This window comes from Phoca vitulina, unplaced genomic scaffold (assembly GCF_004348235.1).
Source record: "Phoca vitulina isolate PV1807 unplaced genomic scaffold, GSC_HSeal_1.0 scaffold89, whole genome shotgun sequence".
Taxonomy (NCBI): Eukaryota; Metazoa; Chordata; class Mammalia; order Carnivora; family Phocidae; genus Phoca; species Phoca vitulina.
The window spans coordinates 3,566,083-3,592,660 of NW_022589792.1; the positions used below are offsets into that span (position 1 = coordinate 3,566,083).

A 26,578-nucleotide genomic window follows, 5' to 3' on the forward strand; every position below is an offset into this window, starting at 1 on the left:
GAAGTCTGCACCTCATTTGTCTCATTTTTAAAAGGAGGCCACTGAGACTCAAAGTGGTGAAGTCACCTGCCCAAAGACACATGACAGCAAAGTGACACAGCTGGGATTCAAACTGGGGGCTGCTCAATTCTGGAGCCTGGTGCTCTCCGGCATCTTTCGAGTGAGCTGGTTGTCACGATAGCATGGGAGTGAGCCTGCTTCAGGTATAGCTTCCTCAGGCTGGGTGGGGGCCAGGACGGGAGCTAAGTGTCTCAGGGGATCATCTGGGAACTGGGTTCCTGGAGCTCAGCTGAGGGCACTCACCCCCAAAGACGTTGGACTTACCTCAGCCTTTGGGGTTGCCAGCTGTGGACTAAGAAACCTTCACACGATAACTGACACACAGTGCTTATTCTGTGCCGGGTCCTGGTGTGTGAGTGTGGGTGGGTATCTCCATCTCTGGAAACCCTTACAACCCTAGAAGAGGTACTATTATTATGCCTGTTTTACAGTTGAAGAATTTGAGGCACAGAGAGGCTAAGTCACTTGCCCAAGGTCACACAGCTAGAAGGTGGTTGTCCTGGGATTTAAATCTGGAAGCAAAAACGATGGCTAAGGGAGAGGTAGGGGCCACCAAACACTGATCTGGATCTTCACACCCAGGTGAGTAGTCCTGGCAGAATAAAGGTGTACAATAACAGGAATGAAGAAGCTCTTTATTTCCCCCATACGTGAGGGGGCAAAATGCAGTGTACAGTACATACCATTTGTATAAAAAAAGAGAAGTTGGGGGCGCCTGGGTGGCTCAGTCGTTAGACGTCTGCTTTCAGCTCAGGTCATGATCCCAGGGTCCTAGGATTGAGCCCCACGTCGGGCTCCCTGCTCAGCGGGAAACCTGCTTCTCCCTCTCCCACTCCCCTGCTTGTGTTCCCTCTCGCTGTCTCTCTGTCAAATAAATAAATAAAATCTTAAAAAAAAAAAGTTGATTTGTGCGGCATCTCAGGAAAGGTACGTGAGAAACTGGAGACATTCCCTGAAGGTGGACTTGAACTGCAGGGTGGGGGAGAGGATTTTCATTCTGTCCCCTCCAGAGTTTAGTACTGTGATTACATAGCCAAAAAGACCCTAGAAATTTAGAAATTATGCTTATGCTTATATAAACAGACTCTCAGAGAATACCCCAAAGTCTATTTTCTTCTTTTTCTAAAGGAAAAGCTCTCTGATGCCATGGCTTGCCCATACTGCGGACAGCAGGAAAGGGAACTGTAGGCCCAGAGGATGGAGGGGACTCAACTTCTCATCACAGGCCAAACGTACATTGAGTTTCGTACTGTTTAAATCACGTTATAACGCGACCCTGCAGGTATGGTGGATTCAGGTGAATGGGTTAAAAAGAGGCAGCTCCACACGTACCGACACAGAAGGGGCTCTGACATGTGCTGCGAGTCCACGTGGGAAAGTACAGCCAATCTGTTCCAGGGAAGCCGAGGAGGCGAGGGTAAAGTCTGCCAGCACACACACCGGCCACCTCTGGACACACACAGCTCAGTCCACTCTGGCCAAGTAACGGGTCTGAGGGGCAGGCTTTCTGCCCACCCGAGTCCTCCCTGTCCCCTTCACTATGAACAGTTTCCTCAAGAGACCCACTGCCCCACGCACCGCTCTAGGTAGGTTATTTCTAGTTCTCAGAACCATGTGTACTTAGAGGCTTTGTGCACTTCTGTGTCGGTGACTTTGACGCGAAGGTCACAAGGACCTGCTATGTAAGTAGAGACTGGGGCGCAGGGATGGTACTCCTGGGGGTCTGTGACCCCGACCGGGGCCAGGGCCAATTCTGTAGTAAATGTCATCTTGGGTGCCTGAGGCAGTTCGGTAAACCTCTTTTGGCCCTGATGTGCAGGGTCACCTCCCAACTAGGATGGCGTCCTCTGGGCTCACTGCGGCACAGCCTACATCCGGGGACAAAGCCCTCTGCGTTTCCGCCGTCCGACAGCCACCCCTGGCTGTGTGACTGCAGCAGCTGAGAAGCTCAATGTATTTTATTGAATCTTAAAGCATTTTCATTTAAAGATAGAAAACATTCCCATCACTTGCAGAAACTTCTCTTGGACAACGCAGCTCCTACACCATTTTCAGTGGTTAGATTGTTTCAGTAGGAAGGGAAAGCCACTCCTGGGTTGATTTTAAACACGCTGTTATTTAAGTTTTTACTGCAAGACATTTTGTAGCAAAGTAGCAATACGTTGTTTTAAGCCTATGTAATTACTTACCTTGTAATAAAACCAGTTCCTTAAAAAAAGTTACAAAGGAAAAGCAGCTTCAGTGGCCTGCCAATGAAGCCAGGGCCGGAAATGGGTCTTCTCCAGGGCGGAGTCAGCCCTGGGCTGGAATTCCAGTCTGGTTTGGCCGGGGCCTGCCTGACACCCAGCCTGTTCTAGCAAGAAAGGAGTGGAGGGGGATCATAAGGGCAGACCACGCACCTCCCCTGGGCCCCAGCAACTGGGCCCTGGAAGACGGGGAAGGGAATTAACTCCGGCCCAACCTTCCTAAAACCAGTTCTTAAATCCACAGGGCTCTTTGGGTGCCTGGATCGAGTCCAGATGGGATGACGTTCTCTACTCCGCATGCAGCCCAGGAAGGGAGACTTATCTCTCCCTTGCAGAGGACTCCTGCCTCCGTGCCCACCCACCCTCCCCTTCCCCGGCCCTTCCTTTCCACCCTGCCTGCCTCTGGAGGGACGCCCAGCCACCGCACCAGCCCGTCAGCAAAACCCTCAAACAGAGTCGCAGGACCGCTCCCCTGAGGTTTAGCATCAGTCTTTAATGCTGTCGTGCTGCACATTGACAAGTCACACGCTTTGGTCTCGTGTTGGCAGTGGCAACTTACAATGAGTCTGAAGGTCTGAGCACCAGACTGGCCTGCAGGGAACAGACACTTGTTCCAACCCGGCCCCCCTCCCCAACTCCCAAGGTTCCTTCTGAATTCCATCGTGGCCCTGTACAGAGAGCAGCAGCTGCCGTGGACTGGTTTCCTTTGAGGGCACACCAACATTACACAGAATTATAAAAACATATTTACAGACGTTCCACAGTGCTCCTGCAATCAGAAGCAAAGACCCTTTTATCAAAAGGGATTATATCTAGAGCTGTGCAAAATTCAAAAGGATCAGATCCTTTTGAAAGAGTCCAGAGTTCATTAAATGAAAAATCACCTGGGCCACCTGTAAGCCCCAGGTGTGCCAAAAGATTGCCTTACAGATAAAAGAAAAATAAAAAATAAAAAGTGTGACCCATAAGTGAGTGCACTCGGCCTCAGAGTCAGGGGTCGAGAAGGTCCCCTGCTCTGTCCAGGGCCCCTGGCCCTCCAGGGAGAAGTGTCTGTGCAGCTCATTCACATAAGGCTGGCTCCCTTGGTCCTGCTGGAACAAGAGGTATTGCTTGTGGGCGCCGGCCGGGCAGTTTTGCAAAAACAATCTAAGTTGGTTCTCAATTTGAGATGGCAAAAGAGAAAATAGGATTCTTCAGGGGAAGAGCAAGACGTGGGAGACTATTTTACAGAATACAACACGAAGCGATCACACAACAGAAACTGAGGAGTGTACAGGGCCTGGTAACCAAGACGGCAGGTTGACACCACCTCACAGCCACAAGTCGAGGACTACAGACGCATCAAGTCCAGCTGTGGGTCTGCCTCGCTCTCGCCCATGGGCAGGGCCTGGAGGAGGGTGTGGGCCCATCCCGGGAGGGCTGCAGGAACCAGTGTGACAGACCGGAATGCTTTCTCCTGCTGTCCCCACCACCTGCCGCCCTATCGCTCGAAAAACCACTTAAGTCTAGTGCACGACTTTGAAAGATTGTAATATATTCTCTGGAAAACATTCAGCAGTACGAAAGCCCTCCCTGGGCCCTCCCGCCCTCTCACGGGTCCACAACTGGTGGAACGGTCCGGAAATCCTTGAGCTCTGGAAAGGTCCCTGGTCAGTCCTTGGGAAACACAGGTGACTATATTGGAAGAACTTGCTCAAGTACGGTTTTTGACGTCTGGGGAATCCTTTCAGGGAAGATTACTTCGAACTCAATAATGAGGTCCCCGCGTTTCTCGGGCGTTTTGGGGAGGGGGAGGCCTTCTCCAGGAACTTTTCGCCGCATGCCAGGCCTGATGACATCTTTGAATACAACGGGTATGGTCCTGCCGTCCAGAGTGGGTACGTTCACTGTGCAGCCACACAGAGCCTTAGAGAGCAAAGAGAGAACGTTAGATGGAAGGTAGCTTAGGATGCTCAACTCCTGCCCAGAAGCTTTTTGATGTAGGGGAAGCACCATCAGGCCCCTGTAGCTAGGACCTTGCCCCCAGATCTGGAAAGCTCTGGGAAAACAGAGCCCTGGTCAGTCTTGTTTTTGCTGTATCCTCCCAAGCCTGGCTCCAAAGTGCTCAGACATACCTGTCAACCAAATACCTAACAACTTCAAAAACCAACCATCTCCCTCCACACATACTACTCTACTTATTAGTATCCTACCTCCCGAAGGCTGATCCTGGCTGGGTAAATGACATCAGAACCATCTCTCTTAAAGATATTGTGTGGCTTGTCCTTTAAAACAAAGACAATGTCAGCTGGAATGTTGTTGGAGGTCTGGTCGCCTTCCTTGGGGAAGGTGATTTTCGTCCCTTCTTTCCACCCCCGCTTCACTTCGATGGTCAAGATCTTGTCTTCATTGCGAATGCTCTTTCCATCGGGGTTCAGCCGCTTATGGGAGATTTTCATTTTCTTGGTACAGCCGCTATAGATCTCTTCAAGCGAGACCCTAAGGTCATGGGTGACGGGGGGATCTTGCTTCTTTCGGGTGGGCTCTTGGGCTGGACGGGAACGGCCAAACTGCACGTTGGTGAAGCCACCCATGCCCATGGGGAAGCCAGAGAACGCGTCATCAATGTCCATGCCTTCCTCCCCATTCCGCTGCCCAAAAAAGGTGTCAAAGGGATTTCGGCCACCGAAGAACTCTGCAAACATGGCATGAGGGTCTCCATGGAATGTGTAGCTGAAAGAGGTACCGTTAGCACCACCACCGCTCCCGACACTGTGGCCACCACCCTTTAGACCTGAAAGGCAAAATCAGAAGAAATCAGATGGTTGGTGGTGAGCTTCTCTCTTTCCTCTCTCGAGAAGCTTTCTAAAAATTTTTTTTTTTTAAAGATTTTATTTATTCATTTGAGAGAGAATGAGATAGAGAGAGAGCATGAGAGGGGGGAGGGTCAGAGGGAGAAGCAGACTCCCTGCTGAGCAGGGAGCCCGATGCGGGACTCGATCCCGGGACTCCAGGATCATGACCTGAGCCGAAGGCAGTCGCTTAACCAACTGAGCCACCCAGGCGACCCTAAAATTTTTTTTTTTTTAAAGATTTTATTTATTTGAGAGAGAGAAAATGAGAATGAGAGAGAGTATGTGCGCATGAGAGGGGAAAGGGTCAGAGGGAGAAGCAAACTCCCCGCTGAGCAGGGAGCCCAATACAGGACTCAATCCTGGGACTCCAGGATCATGACCTGAGCCAAAGGCAGTCGCTTAACCAACAGGTGCCCCATCGAGGAGCTTTCACTAAGGGAAAAAGACTTGAGAACCATGAAGGGTGGGGGGGTGGAATTTTTTTTTAGCCTGTCAGGAAGAGTAAAGAAGAACCCTAAGCCAGAGTCGGACTCCCAATCACCCCCTCCAGGCACTTCAGTGTGCCAGGACAGTGGCAAGGGGCTCAAGGGCTCCCTGCAGAGGCCACGGAATTTCCACTTCTTGACTGACCTATCCTCCCCACAAAGAGATGAAAACTTACAAAAAAATTCATTAAGAGATCAGATGAAAAAGGCACTCCAGGATCAGTGCTCAGTAAGTGTTTACTCTTAGAAATACTCAAGAGCTAAGAACGTGTGAGGAGCAGAAATGAAAGCAAAACCATAAACGCAGCTTTTCAAATTCTCACACCCTGGCACTAATTGCCACCATCCTTACATAAAAAGCCACTTTATTTCTTAAGACCCAGCCCAGAAACCAGTCTGAGTCATCCACGGGCAAGTGGACAACAAGACAGCTTCCTTCTCTTGGCCCGAGAGGCCTGCGCCGAGGAGGCCGGGCAGAGGCGGGTGCCACGGCTCCCTGCACCTGGGTTGCGCTCGTGTGCTGGCTGCCATCTACGTGCCTGGCACCAGGTTAGGTAAGCACTTTACGGGGATTACCTCACTCCGCCCTCACAGGGGCCCCGGAGCGAGGTCGGCGCTAATCGGCGCGCTCATCCGCAGGCTCGCCGCTCGCAGGTCGAGCCCGACGCGCAGCCAGAAGCCCCACCCTGCGCCCCTGCATGCCAGGCCTGCCACCTCGGCTCAGGTGAGTCCCGGACTGCCGAGGCCGCGGTGCCACGGGCCCGGCTCAGCTTCGGTCCCCCCTCCGTCCGCACCCGCACCCCCGGGACCGCTCGGGGACGTGGGTGGAGGCGCCTAGGGAGGGGCAACCGCAGACATGCTAGAAGCTTCTGGGCAAGCAGCGCGGCCAGGACTCCTCCTCCCATCGGGAGGCCGCCAATCCGAGGGCGGAGGCCCGCGTGGCCGGAGGGCGGGGGCCGCTCGCCCACCGGGCCCGGGGCGTCCCCCGGGGATGCCACAGCCCGGCCGCGGGGCCTGGGTTTCTCCTCCTGTCAAACGGCGAGGGCGCGCCCCTAGCCGCGCGCGCACGCACCTTCTTCCCCGTAGCGGTCAAAGATCTCGCGCTTGCGCGGGTCGCTGAGCACGTCGTAGGCCTCAGCGATCTCCTTGAACTTCTCCTCGGCGCCGGGCTCCTTGTTCTTGTCCGGGTGGTAGCGCAGCGCCTGGCGGCGGTAAGCCCGCTTGATTTCCTCGTCCGACGCGCCGCGGGCCAGGCCCAGCGTCTGATAATAGTCCTTGCCCATAGCCCCCGCCTGCAGCCCACCGCCCAGCTGTCGCCGCACCCCGGCTTCGCCGCCGCCCCGTCCCGGACTCTATATACCCGTCCGGCGGAAGCTTCCAGAGCCCGCCAGCCCCCTCCAGAACCTTCCGCCCCGCCCCCAGCGCCGCTCCGACCAATCGCTGCCTCCCAGTCCGCGACGCGCGACGTCCGGGGCGGGGCTGCGCCGCCAACGGCCGCCCGCGCGCGGCCATGCCCCTTCCCACTCCGCCTTCGGCAACGCCTCCCCGCGGCGCGCGCACCGAGCGGCGAAGGCCCCGCCCACCTTATGGGGAGCCAATCACGACCTTCTTTCACTGCCTTCGCTGACCCCGCCGGCTGCGTGTGCTTTCCCCAGCCTGGGTCAATAGGTTACGACACACCGCTCGGGAAGGGGCGGGGCTGAATGCGGCCCCGCCCCTCGAGGCTGCCCCGCCCTTCCCCAGGTGACAGTAGAACCGCTCGCCCGCTTCTCACGGCCTCCCCCCCGCCCCGGGTGATTCTGAGCAAGGTGGCTAACCTTGCCTTGCCCTAGGTACCCCCCTACCCCGACTTCTGTAACAAAGCAATAAAAATACCCACCCGCCCTCTTTTCTTGGCTGTGGGGAGAATGCAATTAGGAGCCCCAGGACTGTCCCTGTCCTCACCTTACAGGTTCCTATAAAGCAAGGTGAGGCCCCGGGACCAAAGCTCACCTCCCCGGAGTGATCTCTCCGGGGAAAAAGGCTCCTCATGCCTTTCACTTTACCATTTTCTCAATACCAGCTGTCACTGAAATCTGAAATTATCTTGTGCTTTGGTCTTCATGCTAAAACACCTCCCTCCCAACCTGCAGTTGCCAGTATTTGGCACCCAGTCGCAGTGGACACTTCATAAGTATTCCTGCCTGTTTTTAATGCACCTGCTTCATTTTTATCCCCACTACATTTATGATTTGGGGGGACATGGATGTGTCATACACCTCTGAGGGTCTATGATCCCCTTTGGCTCTGAGAGTCTGGGGTGCCTGTGGTCAAACGGCTGATGGGGAAAGGAGCCTCAGAAAGGGGTACCACCTGAGAAGGCCATAGGAAAGAAGGGGTAGGTAGTGGTGGTGGTTGAGGTGGGAGGTTCCTGGAAGACCTACTTGGGAGGGCAGGGTGGTGTGACGCTGGCTCTGGGCCAGACAGCAGGTTTCATTCCCAGTTTCAGCACTTCCTGGCTGCATGACCTTGGGCTGGTTACTGAACCATCTGGGGCCTCAGTTCCCTCATCTGTACAATGGGGGTAGTAGTTGTACCTGCCTTGTGAGTCAACATTTGTAAAATGCATAGGACAGACCTGGCACAGAGGAAGTACTATCAAAGGGGTGACTAACCATCTTGCTGAATGATGGGCTGCTGAGCCACCCCCTTTCTGGCAGCACCACAGCAAAATGCTTCTGGTGACTGCCGCCCTGGTGTAAGCTGAGACTTCTGAGAAAGAAGACCATGGCTTTCCCCTGCTTTCCAGTTGGGGGATGCTTGCCATCCTTGGCCACTCACTGACCCCACCAAGGGTAACCATGTCAGTAAGGACTGGATTAGTGCATACACTGGCCAACCTGGGAGGATGATGGGTCTGGGCTGGGCATTCATCAGTATAGTACAGCAGGGGTCCTGAACCATCATAGGGGAGAAATAATTCAAATTTTAAAAAGTTACATAAATAAAAAAATAAGTTACATAAATAAATAGCAGGAGAGTTCTCATCATGAAGAAAAACCCAGCACTTGTGAACTTCCTCATGGTTACATGCTAGTATTTCATAGTATAAATTTAATTTAGAGTTACAAATGTGAAGACCTCCAAAGGCCTTCACAAGGCTTTGGGTGTCTTTGTATTTGGAGGCAAACTTAGGGCTGGGGACTCCCCCTTCCTTGAGTAAGCCTGAGTCATGTTCAGAAATTTTTGTATGCTCCCCAAAATACACAAAATAACCCCAACACCTCTCCTTAGGATTTTTTGTCCTGGACACTCACTGGACACTTCAGTATGTTACTGGAAAAGTGGCCTCCACAGACCTTGAGCTCTCAACTCAGAGAAGATGAGATGGTTAATTTTATGCATCAGTTTGGCTGGGCTATAGTACCCAGATGTTCAATTAAACACTAATCTAAGTGTTGCTGTGAAAGTATTTTGTAGATGTGGTTAAGTTAATGTCTATAATCAGTTGACTTAAGTACAGGAGATGATCCTGGATAGTGGGGATGGGTCTCATCCAATCAGTGGAAAGGCTTTGAAAGCAAATAATACTGAGGTTTCCCTGAGGAAGAAGTGTCAGCTCTTGGCCAAGAGTTTCTAGCCTGCTGATCTGCCCTGCAGATTTCAGACTTGCCCTGCTAGCACCCACAATCATGTAAGCCAATGCCTTGAAATACGTCTTTTAATTCACACACACACACATTCACAAACACATATATCCCAGTTCTGTTTCTTTGGGAGAACCCTGGCTGATATAGGAACAAAGGAGGTGAGTCTGGAGTCAGTCAGCCTCAGCTGAAATCTGGGACCCACTATTTACTTATTTACTGCCTGTGTGATCTTGCACAACTTGCTTGATCTCTTGGAGCATTAGGTGTGTCCTCCATAAAATGGAGATTAGAATAGATCTTAACTCCCAGGGTTGCTATGAGGATGAAATTGAGAGGGGCCAGGAAATGAACATTATAATAACAGCTGACACTGACACGGCCCTACTATGTGCCAAGCTGGCTCCAAGTGCTCCATATGTATTAATTCATTTAATCTTTGCAATAATCCTATGGGGTTGGCCTAGTGTTACCTGCATTTTGCAGGTAGGAAAACCGAGGTTCTGCGAGGTCATGGTGACTTGCCTGAGGTCACCCAGTGAGCAAAATGCTGAAGTGTAAAGTGTTTAGCACACTCAGTGTTTATGGTAAGCACTCAGCTCACATACAGTGTGATTCAGATGATGATAAAGCCTTCCTTTTTAGAAAATGAGTTTTCAACTCTGCTTCTCTTCATCAAAAAGACCTTCAAAAGCACTATAGCCATATGAACCAACAATCCCACCCCTGGTGGAATACCATGTGAAATAAAAACCTACCATGAGAGACCATGGACTCTGAGAAACAAACTGAGGGTTCTAGAGGGAAGGGGGGTGGGGGGATGGGTTAGCCTGGTGATGGGTATTAAAGAGGGCACGTTCTGCATGGAGCACTGGGTGTTATACGCAAACAATGAATCATGGAACACTACATCAAAAACTAATGATGTAATGTATGGTGATTAACATAACATAATAAAATAAAATTAAAAAAAAATAAAGACAGTGACTCTCTCAAAAAAAAAACAACCAAAAAAACCTATGTTCACATGGGGCGCCTGGGTGGCTCAGTTGGTTAAGCGACTGCCTTCGGCTCAGGTCATGATCCTGGAGTCCCGGGATCGAGTCCCACATCGGGCTCCCTGCTCAGCAGGGAGTCTGCTTCTCCCTCTGACCCTCCCCCCTCTCATGCTCTCTGTATCTCATTCTCTCTCTCAAATAAATAAATAAAATCTTAAAAAAAAAAAAACAAAAAAACAAAAAAACAAAAAACCTATGTTCACATAAAAGCCCATGAGCGATGTTTATCAAAGCTTGATTTGTAATTATCAACAGCCATTAAAACCTAAATGTTCTTCAGTGGGAGAATGGATAAACAAACTGTGGTCTAGCCACATGATGGAATATATTCAGCCATAAGAAAGGACTGAGCTACTGGTACAGAAAACAATGCAGATGAACCTCAAATGCATTATGTTAGTGAAAGGAGCCAGACTCAAAAGGCTGTCTGAGTCCTACTCTTGTGATTCCATTTTATAAGGCATTCTGGAAAAGGTAAAAGTATTTAGGCAGAAAGCACATCACTGGTTGCCCTGGGCTGGGATGTGCTACAAAGGGAGACAGGGGAATTTGGGGGGATGGTGGAAATGTTCCATATCTGAACTGTGATGTTAGTTACACAACTGTACATATTCAGAGCTGTACACTAAAAAAGGTAAATTTCACTGTATGTAAATTATAGCTCAATAAAAAGAAAATTCTATGGACTTAAAAACAAATAAAAAAGGCAAGACAGGGTAGGACTTGGGTAGCCTCTCTCTGGGGTTCCTGACACAGTGGAAAGTTGCTAACCAGCCCTGGCTTGTCCACTCTAGGCTTCACCTTCTCTCACACAGCTCGAACCAGCTCCATCACATACCCTAAAACAAGCCAAGCCAGGTTCCCAGAGAAATCAAGATCCTACCTTACCTGCACCTGGGAAATACAAAAGGCGCTTGTGAGACAGACAGACACACCAGAACTTCAACATTCAAATGACCATGGGTTCCCCCCAAATCTGAGATCCAAGGAGCCCCCTGCTTATCCTTCAGCACTGCCACAGCACCAGACCTTTCTGGAATTTCCCCTTTGGAAATTGCTGTAAGGGGCTTATTACAGTTGGCTCAGCAAACTAGTTGTGACTGTTATGAATTAGCCACTGTGCTGGGGGTGCTGAGGACACAAGCAGGGTCTAGCTGTCCCTAAGTGACAGGCATAGTGCATTATGTTAGTGAAAGGAGCCAGACTCAAGAATGGTTTGAACAAAGTGGCCAGTCTTCATTCTGAAGGTGGATATTATTTCTGCTGACAGCCTGGTTACTGGAAGCCAGATGAGGCCAATAAGGAGTCCCTGCACCTGCAATATCCGTCAAAAACAAAGAGGAATTGTCCTTTCTAAGCTGGATCCTGCCTTTCTATGAGCTTCTTGTGGGTGAGGAGAGGGTGGAAATTATTTGTATGCCCTTGTCGGCGCACAGCAGAGTAGGTTCACAAAATGATTTGGTGCCTAGTGAGTGAGCGTGGGGCTCAGGAAAACAGTCTTGAAGGGTAAATTCCAGAATGTTCTGAGTCTGTAGGAATGTATGTGGACTCTGCCCCAAAAGACACCTGTTTGGACCCCGCACACCTTACCTAGTTGGGATGCAGCAATACAGAAGACACACCAACCCAAGCCACATTAGAGAAGCTGGAAATTGACAGGGCAAAGTAGCAAAACTTGGCTGAACTTTAGGGGTTCAACTGTGCCCCTCAGCGCTACACAATTAGATGTCTCAAGTAAGTCAACTGGTAAGATTTTAACTTTTGGTTTCTAAGTGATTACTCCTCCTGTCCCCCTCAATGAGGGCAGGGAGTGAAGCCTGTCAGGACACAAAGGATCTCAACCCTATAACTGCCAACAGAAAAAAGATCTGTGTTTTCAGAATAAATTTTTTTTTAATTTATTTATTTGACAGAGAGATAGCACAAGTAGGCAGAGCGGCAGGCAGAGGGAAAGGGAGAAGCAGGCTGAGCAGGGAGCCCGATGCGGGGCTCGACCCCAGGACCCTGGGATCATGACCTGAGCTGAAGTCAGTCACTTAACCAACTGAGCCACCCAGGCGCCCCAAGATCTGTGTTTTTGAAGCACAATTATAAAACACTTTCATGTTTTCATCTCTTTTGCCCAGATAGGCCTGGTGAAAAAGATAGTGACTTTCTGAAGACCACAGCCACAGGTCCCCAAAAGTTGTAGCTTTAGAGGTTTCCAGAACTGAACCTGGATGACTAAGTGCTAAGCACTGACTCACCTTGCCCCACCCTGCTCCTCTGTGAATCAGTGATTTACCTTTGAGGACTTCTCACCACGTCTCTGATGTCCAGCCTCTAAGTTCCAGAGGGTTCCACAGTTGATGAAGGTTCAGGGGCAGGGTCTGGAATGAGAAAGGAGAGAAGGTGAGGGAGGGTGCCAGGTGCTACTTACCTTGTCCTGAAATCTTGAGTGTGTGCAGGAGGCTGTGTGTGTGTGTGTGTGTGTGTGTGTGTGTGTGTTGGCATCCAACTTCCCCAGCCTGCTCATGACAAATAATCAAAGGAGCAAAAGCATGGCATGACCCCAGACCAGCAGTGTCCAGTAAAGCCAGTGTGTGGCATAACTGCCAACCACAAATGCAAGCCAGTTCTGTGATTTAAAATTTTTTTTTTAAGATTTTATTTATTTATGTGAGAGACAGAGGGAGAGGGCACAGAGGGAGAGGGAGAAGCAGATGCGGCTCGATTCCAGGACCTCAAGATCATGACCTGAGCTCAAGGAAGATGCTTAACCGACTGAGCCACCCAGGCAACCTGATTTTAAATGTTCTAACAGGCATTTAAAAAAGTAAAAAGAAACAGGGGAACTTAATTGTAATAATCTGTGTTAATCCAATATATCTAAAATATTATCATTTCAACTTATAATTAACATAAAAGGTTATTAATGAGATTTTTTTTTTACAGTCTCCTTTTCATACGAAGTTTGAAATCGGTGCGTGTTTTACATTTACAGCACATCTCAATTTGCACCAGCCACATTTCAAGGGCTCACTAGCCACCTCTGGCCAGTGGTGACCATACTAGACAGCACAGGTAGACAAGTGTCCGCCCCCGGCCTACGGGGCGGGGCTTGCACCCCCCAGAATGGGGCCAGGACTCAGGTTGTAAGCTGGGGGATTCCCCGAGGGCTTTTCGTCATTTCCCCTTTCTTTCCCTCCCATTCATGGCAGATGAGGGTCCCCGCGCCGGAAGGCCTCTCCATCCAGGCTTCCCAGCACACGCCCCCAGCACCTAGCCCTTTCAGGTTGCTCCCCATTACCCAGGGGGCTGCCCACCTGGGAATTCACACAGTCGCGCCTCCCGCCATGCGGATGCTGCCCTCCCTGTCACTCAACTTTTTGCTCCCGCCCCCAGCTGTAAGGTAACCGTCGCTTCCCTTGGTTTCCACAGCGACGTCACCAAGGGGCGGGGAAGGGGCGCGCGGCTCCGAGGCCTCATTTTGATTGGTGGGTGGCCAAGCACTTTTCTGCGAGTCCCGTCTGGCCTGCGCTCCTCCCCCTCGGTGTGTTCCGCAAGCTGATTGGCCAGCCTCATGGCGAGAGCGGCTAGTCCTTGCTCAAGACCAGCCTCGCGGGGCGGGGTCGGAGGTGAGCGCCCCGCGCGCTGATTGGCTGTAGGGGCGCGCGCGGCGGGGAGGGGCGGGGCCGACGCGGAAGCGAGGTTAGTCTCGCGCGGCCGTGGCCAGCGCGTGAGGACTTCTGTTCCTGGTCGCGCGCAGGTAGACAGCGGCAGGAGCGCAGTAGGGGCCGTTTGAGGGAACCATGAAGCACTATGAGGTAAGGAACGAGAAAACCCGCACTGAGCGGCCGCCGCAGACTCGTTCGTTTTTCTTCTTCGCGGGACCACGGGACCCACCTTTCTGCTCCTGTGCCCCAAACGGCGACCGGGACGCGCAGGCGCAGTGGGCGCGCGTTGTGCCCCGCGGCCACTCGTAAATTGCAATGCGCATGTGCAAAGGGTATTTATAATTCTGCAACCCAGGCTGTTTTGGGGTGGCCTTTTCTTGGGGTCTCTGCAGGGCCTGGGAAGCTGGCAGGTTCCTTGTAGCTCCCCCAGCGGGCTGGGACAGACTTGGCAGGGGAAGAACAAAGCTACGGGACGCTTGCTCCCGATTCGTGGGTGTCTTGTACAAGCTTGCACCATGCCGCCTCCTCAGGTTTAGGAAGAGGATTTGCAATCAGCCTTCTTGCGCATGACCTTTGGACCCCTTTCCTCGACCGGGGTCCCCGAGAAGCTTAGGCGGTGAGGGAGGTGCAGTTCCAGGGCTGGCTCCCGCCGAGCAGCAAAGCTGATCTTGCTCTTTGATAATCTAAGAGATCATCTCAGTCAATTCCTCCGTGTCACCAGGGAGAAATCTCACGGGCACAGCCATTCGAAGCCCAGGTCTTCTGACTCCTAACTTGGGCTTCTTTTCCCCTTAAAACGAAGTCTTCTGATGCGCCTAGCGAAAAGCTGATAATATAATATTAATAATTTAATTATTTGATCATTACTGACTTTCAAGTAACATTAAGTAATAAACTAATTTATTATTTAAACGCATAATAATAATTTAGCATGTGATTATTCTTGTGCTGTGAGATTCTGTTACTTTATTTTGTTGTCCTCATAGGCCTCTGAGATCGGAGGCTATTATTCCCATTTTTATAGATGAAGAGATAGTCTCAGAGATGTCAGATGACTTGCCCAAAGGCCTCCAGATGATAAATGCAGAAGAGAGAGAGGAACTCAGGACTCCAGAGTCTTAGTTGCCAGCTCCTAGGCCATGCTGGTCCCCAAATGAAAACTAGCAGATAGAGAGATCTTTTTTCTCTCCTCAATTTAAGAAACTGGCAAAATACACGTAACATTAAACTTACCATTGTAAGTATAAGTGTCCAGTTCAGTGGCATTAAGTACATTCACATTGTGCAACCATCACCACCATCCACCTCCAGAACTCTTTCCTTTTGATTTTGCAAAACTGAAACTTTGTACCAATTAAACAGTAACTCCCTGTTCCCCATTCTGCTCAGCCTCTTGCAACGCCATACTGCTTTCTTTTTCTTTCTCTCTCTCTCTTTTTTTGAGTAGGTCCCACACTCAGCGTGTAGCCCAATGCAGGGCTTGAACTCATGACCCTGAGATCAAGACCTGAGCTGAGATCAGGAGTTGGAACCTTAACCAACTGAGCCACCCAGGCGTTCACACCATACTGCTTTCTATCTCTATGAAGTTGACCACATTAGGTACCTCACATATAAGTGAAAGAGATTCCTTGTTTTTGTTTACAAGTTGAATACCACTACCTGTGTTTGTCTCTTTTATAATTATTATTTTTGGTAATTTACCCAGAATCTTGGAAAGCTTTACCCCAGAAGTCCTCACTCATTTTTGACATAGTACCAGGGGTGAGGAGATAGGATCCAATCTCTGATGCCCCATTCAACTCTATGATTATAGAATAAAGTTCTTTTTTTTTTTTTTTTTAAGATTTTATTTATTTATTTAATAGAGAGAGAGAGAGACAGTGAGAGAGGGAACACAAGCAGGGGGAGTGGGAGAAGGAGAAGCAGGCTTCCAGCAGAGCAGGGAGCCCGATGCGGGGCTCGATCCCAGGACCCTGGGATCATGACCTGAGCCGAAGGCAGTCGCTTAAACAACTGAGCCACCCAGGCGCCCCTATAGAATAAAGTTCTAATCTAGTTTTCCCTCTCAAACCCTGTTACAATCCTGGGGAAAAAGCCACAGTACAAAAGATGCAGGATGGAAGATCCTTGTGGCATCTTGCAAAATGTAGTTTTAGCTGTCTTACTTAGCAGTCAGGTAAAGGAGGCCTCTGAGGACCCTTGACATGAGCACTTTTCTTCCAGAAGCTAGGTACAGCGTGAGGCCCATGGTTTGGACTGGAGAACATGTTCTATCTTACTGAAGTCTTTTCCCTCCCAGAAGGAAGGGGGAGCTTCAAACCCACTGTTCAAAGTGACCTGGGAGGGGCACCTGGGTGATTGATTCAGTTGGGTGTCTGACTCTTGGTTTTGGCTCGGGTCATGATCTTGGGGTCTTGGGATAGGCCCCCCGCATCTGGCTCTGTGCTCAGCGTGGAGTCTGCTTGTCCCTCTCCCTTTGCTCCCCTCCACCCATGAGCATGCACGCGTGCTCCCTCATCTCTCTCATAAATAAATGAATAAATGGATAGAATCTTAAAAAAAAAAAGAAAATGTATTAAACAAACAAAAACCCCAAAGTGACCTTGGAGGAAAAAAATTAGGTATTTTGCTGTGTCGTCTATTATTCTTTGCTAACATTTGCCAAGTACTGTCTGAGGTGATAGCTACAGTTTCTGTGTGAGAGGAGCCCTTGTCTTGCGGCCCAGTTTCACAGCAAGCAGATTAATTTTACTTCAAGTGTTTGTTGCAGATCTATAAAAATAGCAGGGATGCTTTCACTCACATTTAACAAAGTTTGAGTAAAGGTTTCAATGATCTACATCAAAGAATATATTTCGGGGTTCCTGGGTGGCTCAGTCATTAAGCGTCTGCCTTCGGCTCAGGTCATGATCCCGGGGTCCTGGGATCGAGCCCCGCATCGGGCTCCCTGCTCAGCGGGAAGCCTGCTTCTCCCTCTCCCACTCCCCCTGCTTGTGTTCCCTCTTTCACTGTGTCTCTCTCTGTCAAATAAATAAATAAAATCTTAAAAAAAAAAAAAAAAGAATATATTTCTATTCAGGACTAAGTCCATCCTTCCACCCCAAGTGACCCCCTGTCCACTGAGGGGATGGCCTTCCTCAAAAGACCTTTGTGGCTCCGAGAGAGACCTCGAGATTATGAAGTGCAGTTTACAAAGGGTAGAAGTGATGCTCAGAAAAGTGTGAATCGCGCCGAGTGTCATGCAGTGAGTTAATGAGGGCTGATGTCTGATGTTATGGCAGGTAGGGTTCCAGCTGGAGGGGGGATTTGTTGCTGTTTCAATAACAGTTTACTGTCACTGCCAATTTCCCCTCTTTGATCCAGCAGGAAAAAGTATCCCTTCAGGCCTGAGATGAAGCAGATAGAACAGGTCACCCTTGGGCCCTGGCTGAAGTTGTCTCCTTGGAAGGCCAGAGCAGACCTTGGGATTGTCTTGGGCTCAGAGCAGGGTTGATAAGGGAACTGCTTATCCTGCTTATCCCAGGCTACAGGATATATATTTTTTGTTGCTGTTTTTGCCATTGCAGATGAGAGGTCAAAGTAATGATTCCAGTGGTAACTGGAAAAACAGCTGCTGCATCTTATAAATGAGCCTGTTAATTCCCTGGGAAGATCAGTGCTTCTCAGTCTCTTTGAGCCCAGATCACTGCCCACTTCCTTTAGCTGGGTACCTGGAGATGAGGAAGCCTCATCCTCTCGGGGTCCCCGCTGCCCTCGTTTAGGATCTTCCACTACCACAAAAAGGGTAGTTCTATTGGTGCTTATTTTGCAGATATCCTAGACCAACATAGTACCTTGTCTGAGGCAAGTTTTGCTTCAGCTTCCTCCACAGGAATAAGTATGTGGAAGCTCTGGAAGTAGAGTTCTGGTCTAGGGGCAATTGTTTAGAGCCAGAAAACTGGGCAGGAAGGCAAAAATTAAGGAGAAAGGAGACCGACCTGTCATTGTGTCATAGGTGTGTGGGCTTTGGACAGCCTTGGGGTGGAATCCTAGCTCTGCCACTTAGTAAATAATTGTGTGACCAGGACAGCTTGAGCCTTTCTGTGGCTGCTCTTTGGGGGCAAGTGAACCTGTTTACTTGGGAAAGCAAAGATTAAAGAACATTACGAAATTGCTGGAAATATATCATGAAAGGATATGCATAAAAGCGGAGGTGCTACATATAGCTCTGGTTCATTTATTTTTACTGTTGTGCACAATTCCAGTATATGAAAGAAAATCTCGTTTGATTACCCAGTCCTTTAATAAATCTCCAGACATCCTGTTGAGTGGAAAAAAGCGGGTTGCAAAAGATTCTATACATTTAAAAAAGTACCAAATGAGATTTATATGTACTGCTCATGGATATGTATATAATAAAAGGATAAATTGCAATTAGAGGTCAGAAATGTGTGGGAATTACACAGGGGAACCATTGCTTGGGGAAAGAGGGAGTGGAGAGAGGGGGGGTGGGGAGGGCCTCAGCTATGTCTGTTTTATTGAAAAAAAAAAGGAATCTAATGTAAATATCTGTTAAATCTGGGAGGTGGGATCTTGGGTGTCTGCTATTTTTTGTACTTTTTTTCTTGTGAATTCTTGTGTCCTTTTGCAATAGGTGAGGCGTAATTAGGGTTTTTCTGGCTATTGAGCCTCTGTTTCAATATGTGGGTCTCTTTGAACTTTTGTACTTTAAATTTGGTGCCTGTTTGCAGAAAGGTGTGTTCTGACACGGGCACTACTTGTTCTCTTCACTCTCACACCCCTCTGCGTGTTGCAACGAAAGAACAGGCCTTCCAAAAATGCCTTTGGGATTGATTTTGCATTTGCAGATAGGCTGGGATGCTGGTTGTGATCCCCTCTTGGGCTGGATAATCCTGCTGGATTAATAGCAGGAACAGGTTCGCATTTATTGTGTCCATCCAAAAACCTGAGAGGTGGGTACTCTTTGTCCCCCCATTTGTGGATAAGGGACCCGAGGCTCAGAAAAGTAGGGGAACTTGCCCAAGATCACGTCGTGGTAGAGACGGGATCCAGACCCAGGTCTGTCTGATTCCTCATCCATAGAAGAGGAATCACGTGGGCACAAGTGTTACTTCTACTTTACACATAAAGAAACTGAGGCTAAGAGAAACAAATTCAGTTGCAGAAGGTCACAGAGTCAGGAAGCAGTGTAGCTGGGCTTCCACCTGGGTTTGCCTGTTTGTTTCTGTGCCTGCTGATGCTTCCAGAGGCTGCCGGTGGCAGGGCTGGGCTGTTCCATTGTTCTAAGAACAGAACATCCCTGGGGGGAGGATGGGAGGGGCTCTGTGGGTCAGTGTGGATTGCTGGCAGAGGGTCTCCCTTGGCCCTAAAATTGGATGGACTTGCCCCCCGGAATTCTGGAGGTGAGAGCCTGATTGGGGCTGGCAAGCCAGGAAAGCCGGTGGGGTTTAAAGACCTTTCTTGCGTTGGTGTGCCTCAGGCCAAGAGCCTGGGGTTGGGAGGGGTGGGAAGGGCGGGGTTTAGGTAGGGAGGTGGGGCTGAGGTGGGGAGGTGAGTGGGAGGATCTGAGTGGTGGAAGAGGTGGGCGTGGGTGAGCTCGGGGGTGGGACTCCCCTGAGCCACGCAGAGCCTCTTGAATAGCTGGTTCCTGAGGGGAGGTAAGCGGAGAGTTGACAGCCCTGAGTGGGGACCGTGCTAGGAATCCCTGCACTTTCACTGGCAGGTTTGGCCAGAGACCTTGGGCTGGTTGGTTGAGTTCAGCCTCCGTCCTAACACCTTGCAGACGTTGCCAGTGGCAGCTGAGGATGTTTTAATACCCGGGGACAGCCAGAGCATCATCATCATCATCAAGCCACTACTAATGTAGTACTTATTCTTAGTGCTTTTTATCTGTAACTCACTTTATCCTCATAATAAGTCTATGGGTGGGGACTGTTCTTATCTATGTTTGACAGATGGGGAAACTGGGCCACAAAAAAGTGAAGTGATGCGCCCTTGGTCCCACAGTGAGTGGCAGAGCAAGGGGTCTGCTAGACCAAAGTGGGCTTCACACTGGGTGGGCCCAGGTGCTTGTGCACTCAGGGAAGAATGAAGTATGTGGTCGTGAAGGACATGATCTTTGGTGGCCACCGTGTCTGCCCTTGGGACAGGCATTTTACCTGCTTGAGCTTCAGTGTTCTCACCTAAGAAGCCAGAATAAGGACACCTGTCTCGGAGGGCCACTGGGGGCTGTAAAGTGCCCAGCACACTTGGTGGCCCACAGTCAAGATACAGAGCATTAGGTGGTTAAGGACAAATCATTGGACAGATGTTCGGTCAGTCAAGTTATCTGAGATGCTTTCTGCACGTGACCTCTTTTGAATGACTTCAAACTTGCCTGTGAACAAGGCCATGAGGCTTGATTCATTGAACATGCTGCTGGGGATGGGTTCATGCTAAATAATATGCCCAGAAGATGGAGGGAGAAGCCCGTGATCAGTCTTGGTACACTGTCACACACATGGGAAGTCACATTTTGGGATGATCTACTCTTAATCTATGGGAAGATCCCTGGCGAAATGCAAGCACAGTCAGAACCCACTTTTTGCCTTATTGTGACGAAGAGCCATCCCAAGAAGTGGGTGCTTCAGGTGGGCCTGGTCATCTGATGTCAGTCGTACCCTACTCACTCGAGGTGGGCAGCTTCTCTTCTTGCCCCTCCCGGCCATGTTCCCCACCCCGCAGCAGCCAAAGGGTCTTCTCCCATGTAAGTGGGAAGATCTTAGCCCTTGTGGCTCAAAACCATCCCTTAGAGACTTGTCGTCCTCTGTCCCCTGCTGTCCTCATTCGTCACGACACTTCTGGTTTTCATCTCAAACACCCGCAGCCACATTCCTGCCCTGAGCACATGCCAGTTCCTCAGCCAGAAAGGCTCTTCCTCTGTTTTTGCCAGTCCCTTCTTACTATTGAGAGCTCAGCTTCAAAGTCATGCAGAGAGGCCTTCCTGGACCATCCTACCTGGAGTATGACCCCTGCCCCCTCCCCCCAGCACCCCGTTCCTCTCCTTCTGGCCCATCTCTGGCTGTGGTTACACTTTCATTTGGGGACTTCACGGTCAGACTGTGAGCTCCGTGAGGGCAGGGACTCCTTGTGTCTCATTCCTGCAGCTTCCCCAGCATCTGGCCAGTGCCTCCTTGTTGAACGAATGATTGGATGAATGAGTGCATCTTCTCCCTGTGGTCAGGCTCCCGGAGAGCAGAAGGGTGAGTGTGGGGCCGCTGCTGGGACCTGGCTGAGGACTGTGTCTCATGTGTTGGGCTGAGCCAGTCCTTAGTGATCCTGATCGAGGGAAGCTGGTTTCTTGGTGGCCCGCTGGCCACGAGCCCCAGGTCCAGCCCAGCCACGGTCAGCCTGTTCTGCATCATCCTGCTCCTCCTCACACTTGGTCCCGCGGCAGGCTGCCAGCACTGCACCTGCCAGTGGCCTGCCCCTGGCCGCATAGGATACTGGCAGCCTGTCCTGGTCCGAGTGTTCTCCTGTTTGGGGTTCCACTTATCTGTTTCCGTCTGTCATTTACTCATTAGTTCATTTGTTCCAGTGTATTTCTCTGTACCTGTCCTGCACCAGGAATACTGGGCTGAACTAACCACAGCCTCTGCCCTCAAGATCTTTTCATCTAAGCTGAGGCCTGAAGGAGAAGGTTTTTAGGGAAGGGATATGGGGCAGCAGGTGCCGAGGCCTGGAGGCCAGACTTTGTGGGTGTCCCATGTTGAGTGCTGAGGCCAATTGGGCAGAGACCTGTGGACTTTATCCTGAGAACTGTGGACTTTATGAACTCCCTTTTCTGTTGATTTTGCCTGAGTTAAAATTTTCAGAGGGCGGTTTATTTTATTTATTTATTTATTTTTTTAAAGATTTTATTTATTTATTTGAGAGAGAGAGAATGAGAGACAGAGAGCATGAGAGGGAGGAGGGTCAGAGGGAGAAGCAGACTCCCCGCCGAGCAGGGAGCCCGATGCGGGACTCGATCCCGGGACTCCAGGATCATGACCTGAGCCGAAGGCAGTTGCTTAACCAACTGAGCCACCCAGGCGCCCGAGGGCGGTTTATTTTTAAGTCCTTGAGGGGCCCTTGTGTTAGGTGTTTGTTACATAAATGCACAGAGTAGTTGTTCCTTATTACTGACTAGTGGGTGGTGGATGGTGTTTGGGGCTCCCCCCCCCCCCGCGCCTTCCAGTCCTGTGGTTAGTTAGAGATGGGCCACGAGCCTTTCCCAGCCCTCTGAGGGATAAAGGGCCTCTCAGTAGGTCACGGTGACTGGCAGGCTGGCACGGCCCTGTCCCTGCTCGAACCAGGCTCTTATGTAAGCAGCGTCCCCAGGCCATTCATTGGGCCCTGTAGACTGCAGGGCCTGTGTCATTGTCTGGGTCTTTCCGAACTCTGTTTTATCTTTTTAAAGGGACCAGGGAGCACTGGCTGGGGCCATGCCTGTTTTGTGGCGGGGCCCATGGGAACGGTGCCTGTCCTCAGGGTGAGGGCGTATACGCCGAGTTTGGGGGAGGGCGGTTTAGCACTGGCACTGGAGTGTCATGGAGCGTCAGGAAGCCCGTCAGAGCTTGAGGGGCTCACAGAGCTGGAGCCTCCACTCTTCTTGTGGGGAGCAGCTATTTCCCAGGACTCCTTAGGAGTCTGACTCCGGTGGGGGTGGGGTGGGTTTGGGGGAACATATCTCTTGGTGGGGAGTGAGGGTGGTATCAGAATTCTTGGGGAGATGTGTGTAGTCTGAAACAGTATGTCGTTGAATATTATTCACTGCGGAGACTAAAGTCTAACAGAATCTCCTGGCTGGGGATGGGGATCCACCCACCATCTACTCCAGGACAGGGCTGCATTGAGCCACGCCACCCCTGTCCTAATTCAGGAGAGGTGGCTTTGCCCTTCCCATCTGGGAATCCCGTCATTCAGGGCTCAGCTTGAATGTCACCTCCTCTGAGAGGTTCCCCCTGACCCATCCAGGCCACACTCACCACCCTGGCGCCTCTCCTGTTTTAGTTCTCTGCACGTAGCACTTAGCACTTACTGACAGTTTGTGTATGTGAGACCCGTGCTGTCTGTAAGCCCGCCCTGGCGGGGGCTTTGGTGCATACCTTGGAACAAGTGATGATGTGCATGTCTTTTAGAGCCCCTGGCCTACAGAGCAAGGCACAGGGCAGGCTCAGGCAGTTAGCCACATCGCTGATGCACTGCCCCCCACCCCCACCCCCACCCCCACCCCCACAGGCACTGCAGTCTGATGATGAGGAAGGACCCTTGCATGCTTGGGTGCACGGCTGCGCCTCGGGACTGGCAGTTCTGGCTCTGAGCATGTGTGGCTAGCTTCACTGTGTCAGCGTGGGTTCCTGTCCTTGGGTCATGAAGCTGGTCAGTGCTCATCTTTTGGCACTTTGGAGTTTGGCCCCCTTTCCCCCCACTTTTGGCCCAGAGTTACCTGAACTCTGAGTTTTCATGTAAGGATAAGGTGGGGATCCCATGGGTAGTGCTAAGCCATGGATCAAGAGACCCAAAGAATGTTTCCTGCCAGGCCCTTCCAGGCACAGTCTGAGGAGTGGGCCTAGGGGCTGCACTCTCTGCCACGTTCTGCCTCGCCTGGGGTGTCAGTGGATGGCGCACGGAGGTGCAGTCGTTGCCAGTCTCCCTGGCTGGGCCCCGGAACATGCACCCCGGAGAGAGAGGGCACGGGGAAGGACGTGCATACAGAACTCCTGGGTTCATTCTCCCTTGCTTCATTTCACTCTCCACCAGAGTGGTGAGTGGAGCCAACAGAGGCCTGTGGGGCTCAGGGTGCTGCTCACAGGTAATGCTGCGGGTGAGAAGACAGCCGAGAGCATCTTCCTGGACCCCTCTCTTACCTGCGAGAGCCAGGCTTTTCCTCTTAATTCACCATTCCCTTTAAAGACGCACGTAGGCCTGTTAAACATTCCAGAAACCCTGCACTTCTTTGCTGAAATCCTCTTAACTTGTTACTGCTCTCCCCCCTCCATCCCAGGATACACAGTTTTCCCCCTTGGTGTTCTCATGTTCCTTAAGTGGGGCTGCATCTTATATATATACATTTCATATTTACATAGGTAGTTCATTCCCCCCCCCCCCCCCCCATTGGCGAGTTGGTTTAAATCAGTGGTGTCGCAGGATCCAGGAATTAGAGTGTCTTTTTCCCCACTTGGCACCTCTGTGCCCTAGTCCAGGCTCCACTGAGATCTCTGGCCTGGGTTGTTTCTGAGACTCACTGCTGTGTCTGCTTCCACACTTGCCTTGGCAGCGGGAGGGATCCTTCTCAAAACCAGAGCAGGTTGCGGCACTCCAGCAGCTTCCTGAAGTGCTTGTCTCTCCAGCCTTCTCCTCAGCTGCTCACCCTCAAGTCCATTCTGCTCCAGCCTCTGCGTGTTCCATAGCCCTGCCAAACTCTGTGCTGCCGTAGGGCCTTTGCACTTCCCGCAGGGAGCCTCTTCCTGGTCCTCCCTTTGGCTTCATTCTGGCTGTGGCTCAAATTACACTTCCTTGGAGAGGCTTTCCCTGACCACCTCCTGTGGCGCTCTGGGCCCCCTGCCCTGCTTTCTTTTCTTCACAGCACCTGGTATATCCTGACCTTGGGTTAGGTGATAGATGATTTGCCCCTGTTCCCCTGAGCAGGTCCAGTCGGGGAGCATGGCCTCTCAGCTGTGCCCACCATTCTGTCCCCGCACCTGGAACGCTGCCCAGCACCCTGCTGTCACACATAGATCTTTCCATTCATCAAGCCCAGCACCTAGCACGGGCCCAGCACATCGAGGGGCTCAGTAAGCGTTTCCGGAGAGAACGAATGGGAACTTCTCAGCTGGCAGAAAAGGCTTGTGGAGCTTCCAGAGACACTGCCCCTGCCCCCAACCTCTGCCTTACGTGCTTTCTCAGAGCTGGAGTGCTCTGTGGGGCTGTTAATGGGCATTTCCGACTTAATATCCAAACCTGAGCCCCAGATTTCCCTTCAAACCTGCATTTCCCCACTCCAGTTAATGGCACTTCCAGCCTTCCGACCACTGCACTCCTAGGCTGTTTGACTCTGCTTGTTCTCTCATCCCTGGCATCCTGAAGTCCGCAAATCCTATGGCTCAGCCATCAGAGGACTTCTGGAATGCAGCCACTTCTCATCAGCCCACCCCCTGCCATCATCAGGCCCAGGCCCGGGGTCGGCAGGCTTTATCTGTGAAGGGTCATATGGTAAATATTTTGGACTTGGCAGGCCATACAGCCCTGTGACATCTTCTCAACTCAACCATTGTGAGAAAAGCAGCCGTAGACGATACATTAAGCAACGAGTGTGGCCATGTTCGATACAACTTTGTGGATACTAAAATTTGAGTTTCATGTAATTTCCACGTCATGAAATAGGCTTCTTCTGATTTTTCCAACCATTTAAAAATGTGAAGACCCCTTAGCTTGTACAAAAACTAGTGGTGGATCAGAGAATTGGCCTGTGGGCCATAGTTTGCCGACCCCTTGGTGTAAGGCATCTTTTATTTTGACAGAATTCTTACTGGGCTCCCTGCTTCCACTCTATTCCCCTGTAGTCCAGAAGGATTCTTTAAGTCAGGTTGAATTCCTGTTCTGCCCAGAGCCCTCCAGGGTTCCCACCTCACTTGGAATAGAAGCCAAAGTCTTAACATGGCCTCTGAGACCGTGCACAACCTGTCACCTCCCCCCAGGCCCCTTCTTGCTCACTCCCTCCAGCCACACAGGCCTCTGCACTGTTGCTTGAACATACCAAGAATGCCGTACCTCAGGGCCTTTGCACAGGCCCTTTCTCTGCCTGGATGCTCTCCTCAGATTTCTCAGTAGCTCTTTCCCCCACTGCATTCAGGGCTTGTTTCAACATTTCCTCAGGAGGCCTTTCTTGACCACTTGCTATAAAACCACACACTCCCCCGTCTCCTTCCACTGCCTGTACCCTTTTCCCGCTCTGCTTTCCCTGTGGCACATGGCATCTTCTGTTATGTGTAACTTTATTTGATTGTCCTCCCACCCCCCGCTAAAATGTCACCTGCATATAGGCAAGGATTTCAGTCTCTTTCCACAACTGAATCCCCAGAGCCTTTAACAGTGCCTGGCATGTAGTGGGTGTTCAGTCAATATTTATGCAGTGAATGAATGAGCCTCAGTTTCCCCAAAAGGGGATTAATAGTAAAAGAGATAATTTGTGTTGAGAATGTGTCTGGCACATGGTGAGCGTGTGGCAGGCATTAGCTGTTGGCTGTGTGTATAAGGCTGGCCATGGGGATCCCAGGGCGGGCTATTCCGGAAGAGCTTCTGGGTTGGACTAACCTGCCTGCCACACTGGGCCGGAAGTGCTGGACGCAGGTGGGGGGTCAGCCTGGATGAACTCCTCCTGCTGCTCCCATCAACCTGGGTTTGCAGGGCTCAGTGTTTCCTGTCTCTTCCAGCTTCTTGGCCTGAGATGCAGAGACCAGACATGGTTACCAACCTCGACCTGGCCCGGCGGTGCGGGGGGTGCAGACCTGGGCCATCCCCTGAGTGTCTGGGGCCAGGGACAGTCAGTTCTTTTTTTTTTTTTTTTTTTTAATTTTTTATTGTTATGTTA

The 26,578-nt window shown here is 50.9% G+C and overlaps 2 protein-coding genes across 2 annotated transcripts in view; one reads left to right on the forward strand and one right to left on the reverse strand.

The window, feature by feature from the left end:
• Positions 1 to 2,779: 2,779 nt before the first annotated feature.
• Positions 2,780 to 7,021, reverse strand: DNAJB1 (DnaJ heat shock protein family (Hsp40) member B1). Its single transcript, XM_032395999.1, has 3 exons — positions 6,698 to 7,021; positions 4,499 to 5,079; positions 2,780 to 4,211 (listed from the first exon to the last, which is right to left on the reverse strand). The coding sequence occupies exons 1-3, from the start codon at positions 6,906 to 6,908 to the stop codon at positions 3,981 to 3,983; spliced, it is 1,023 nt and encodes a 340-aa protein (XP_032251890.1). The 5' UTR covers positions 6,909 to 7,021; the 3' UTR covers positions 2,780 to 3,980.
• A 6,959-nt stretch (positions 7,022 to 13,980) lies between these two features.
• TECR (trans-2,3-enoyl-CoA reductase) overlaps positions 13,981 to 26,578 on the forward strand; it is a 25,393-nt gene continuing 12,795 nt past the window's right edge. Inside the window, exon 1 of the mRNA XM_032396000.1 lies at positions 13,981 to 14,115. Within this exon, the coding sequence (XP_032251891.1) occupies positions 14,101 to 14,115 (15 nt within the window). The 5' untranslated portion in view covers positions 13,981 to 14,100. The remainder of the gene's footprint in view (positions 14,116 to 26,578) is intronic.

Coding starts and splice junctions, on each gene's coding strand:
- DNAJB1 (XM_032395999.1), bottom strand. CDS start 6,908: ATGGGCAAGGACTATTATCAGACGCTGGGCCTGGCCCGCGGCGCGTCG. Junction 5,080..6,697: donor TGACCGCTACGGGGAAGAAG/GTGCGTGCGCGC, acceptor TTTGCCTTTCAG/GTCTAAAGGGTGGTGGCCAC. Junction 4,212..4,498: donor CCAGGATCAGCCTTCGGGAG/GTAGGATACTAA, acceptor TTGCTCTCTAAG/GCTCTGTGTGGCTGCACAGT.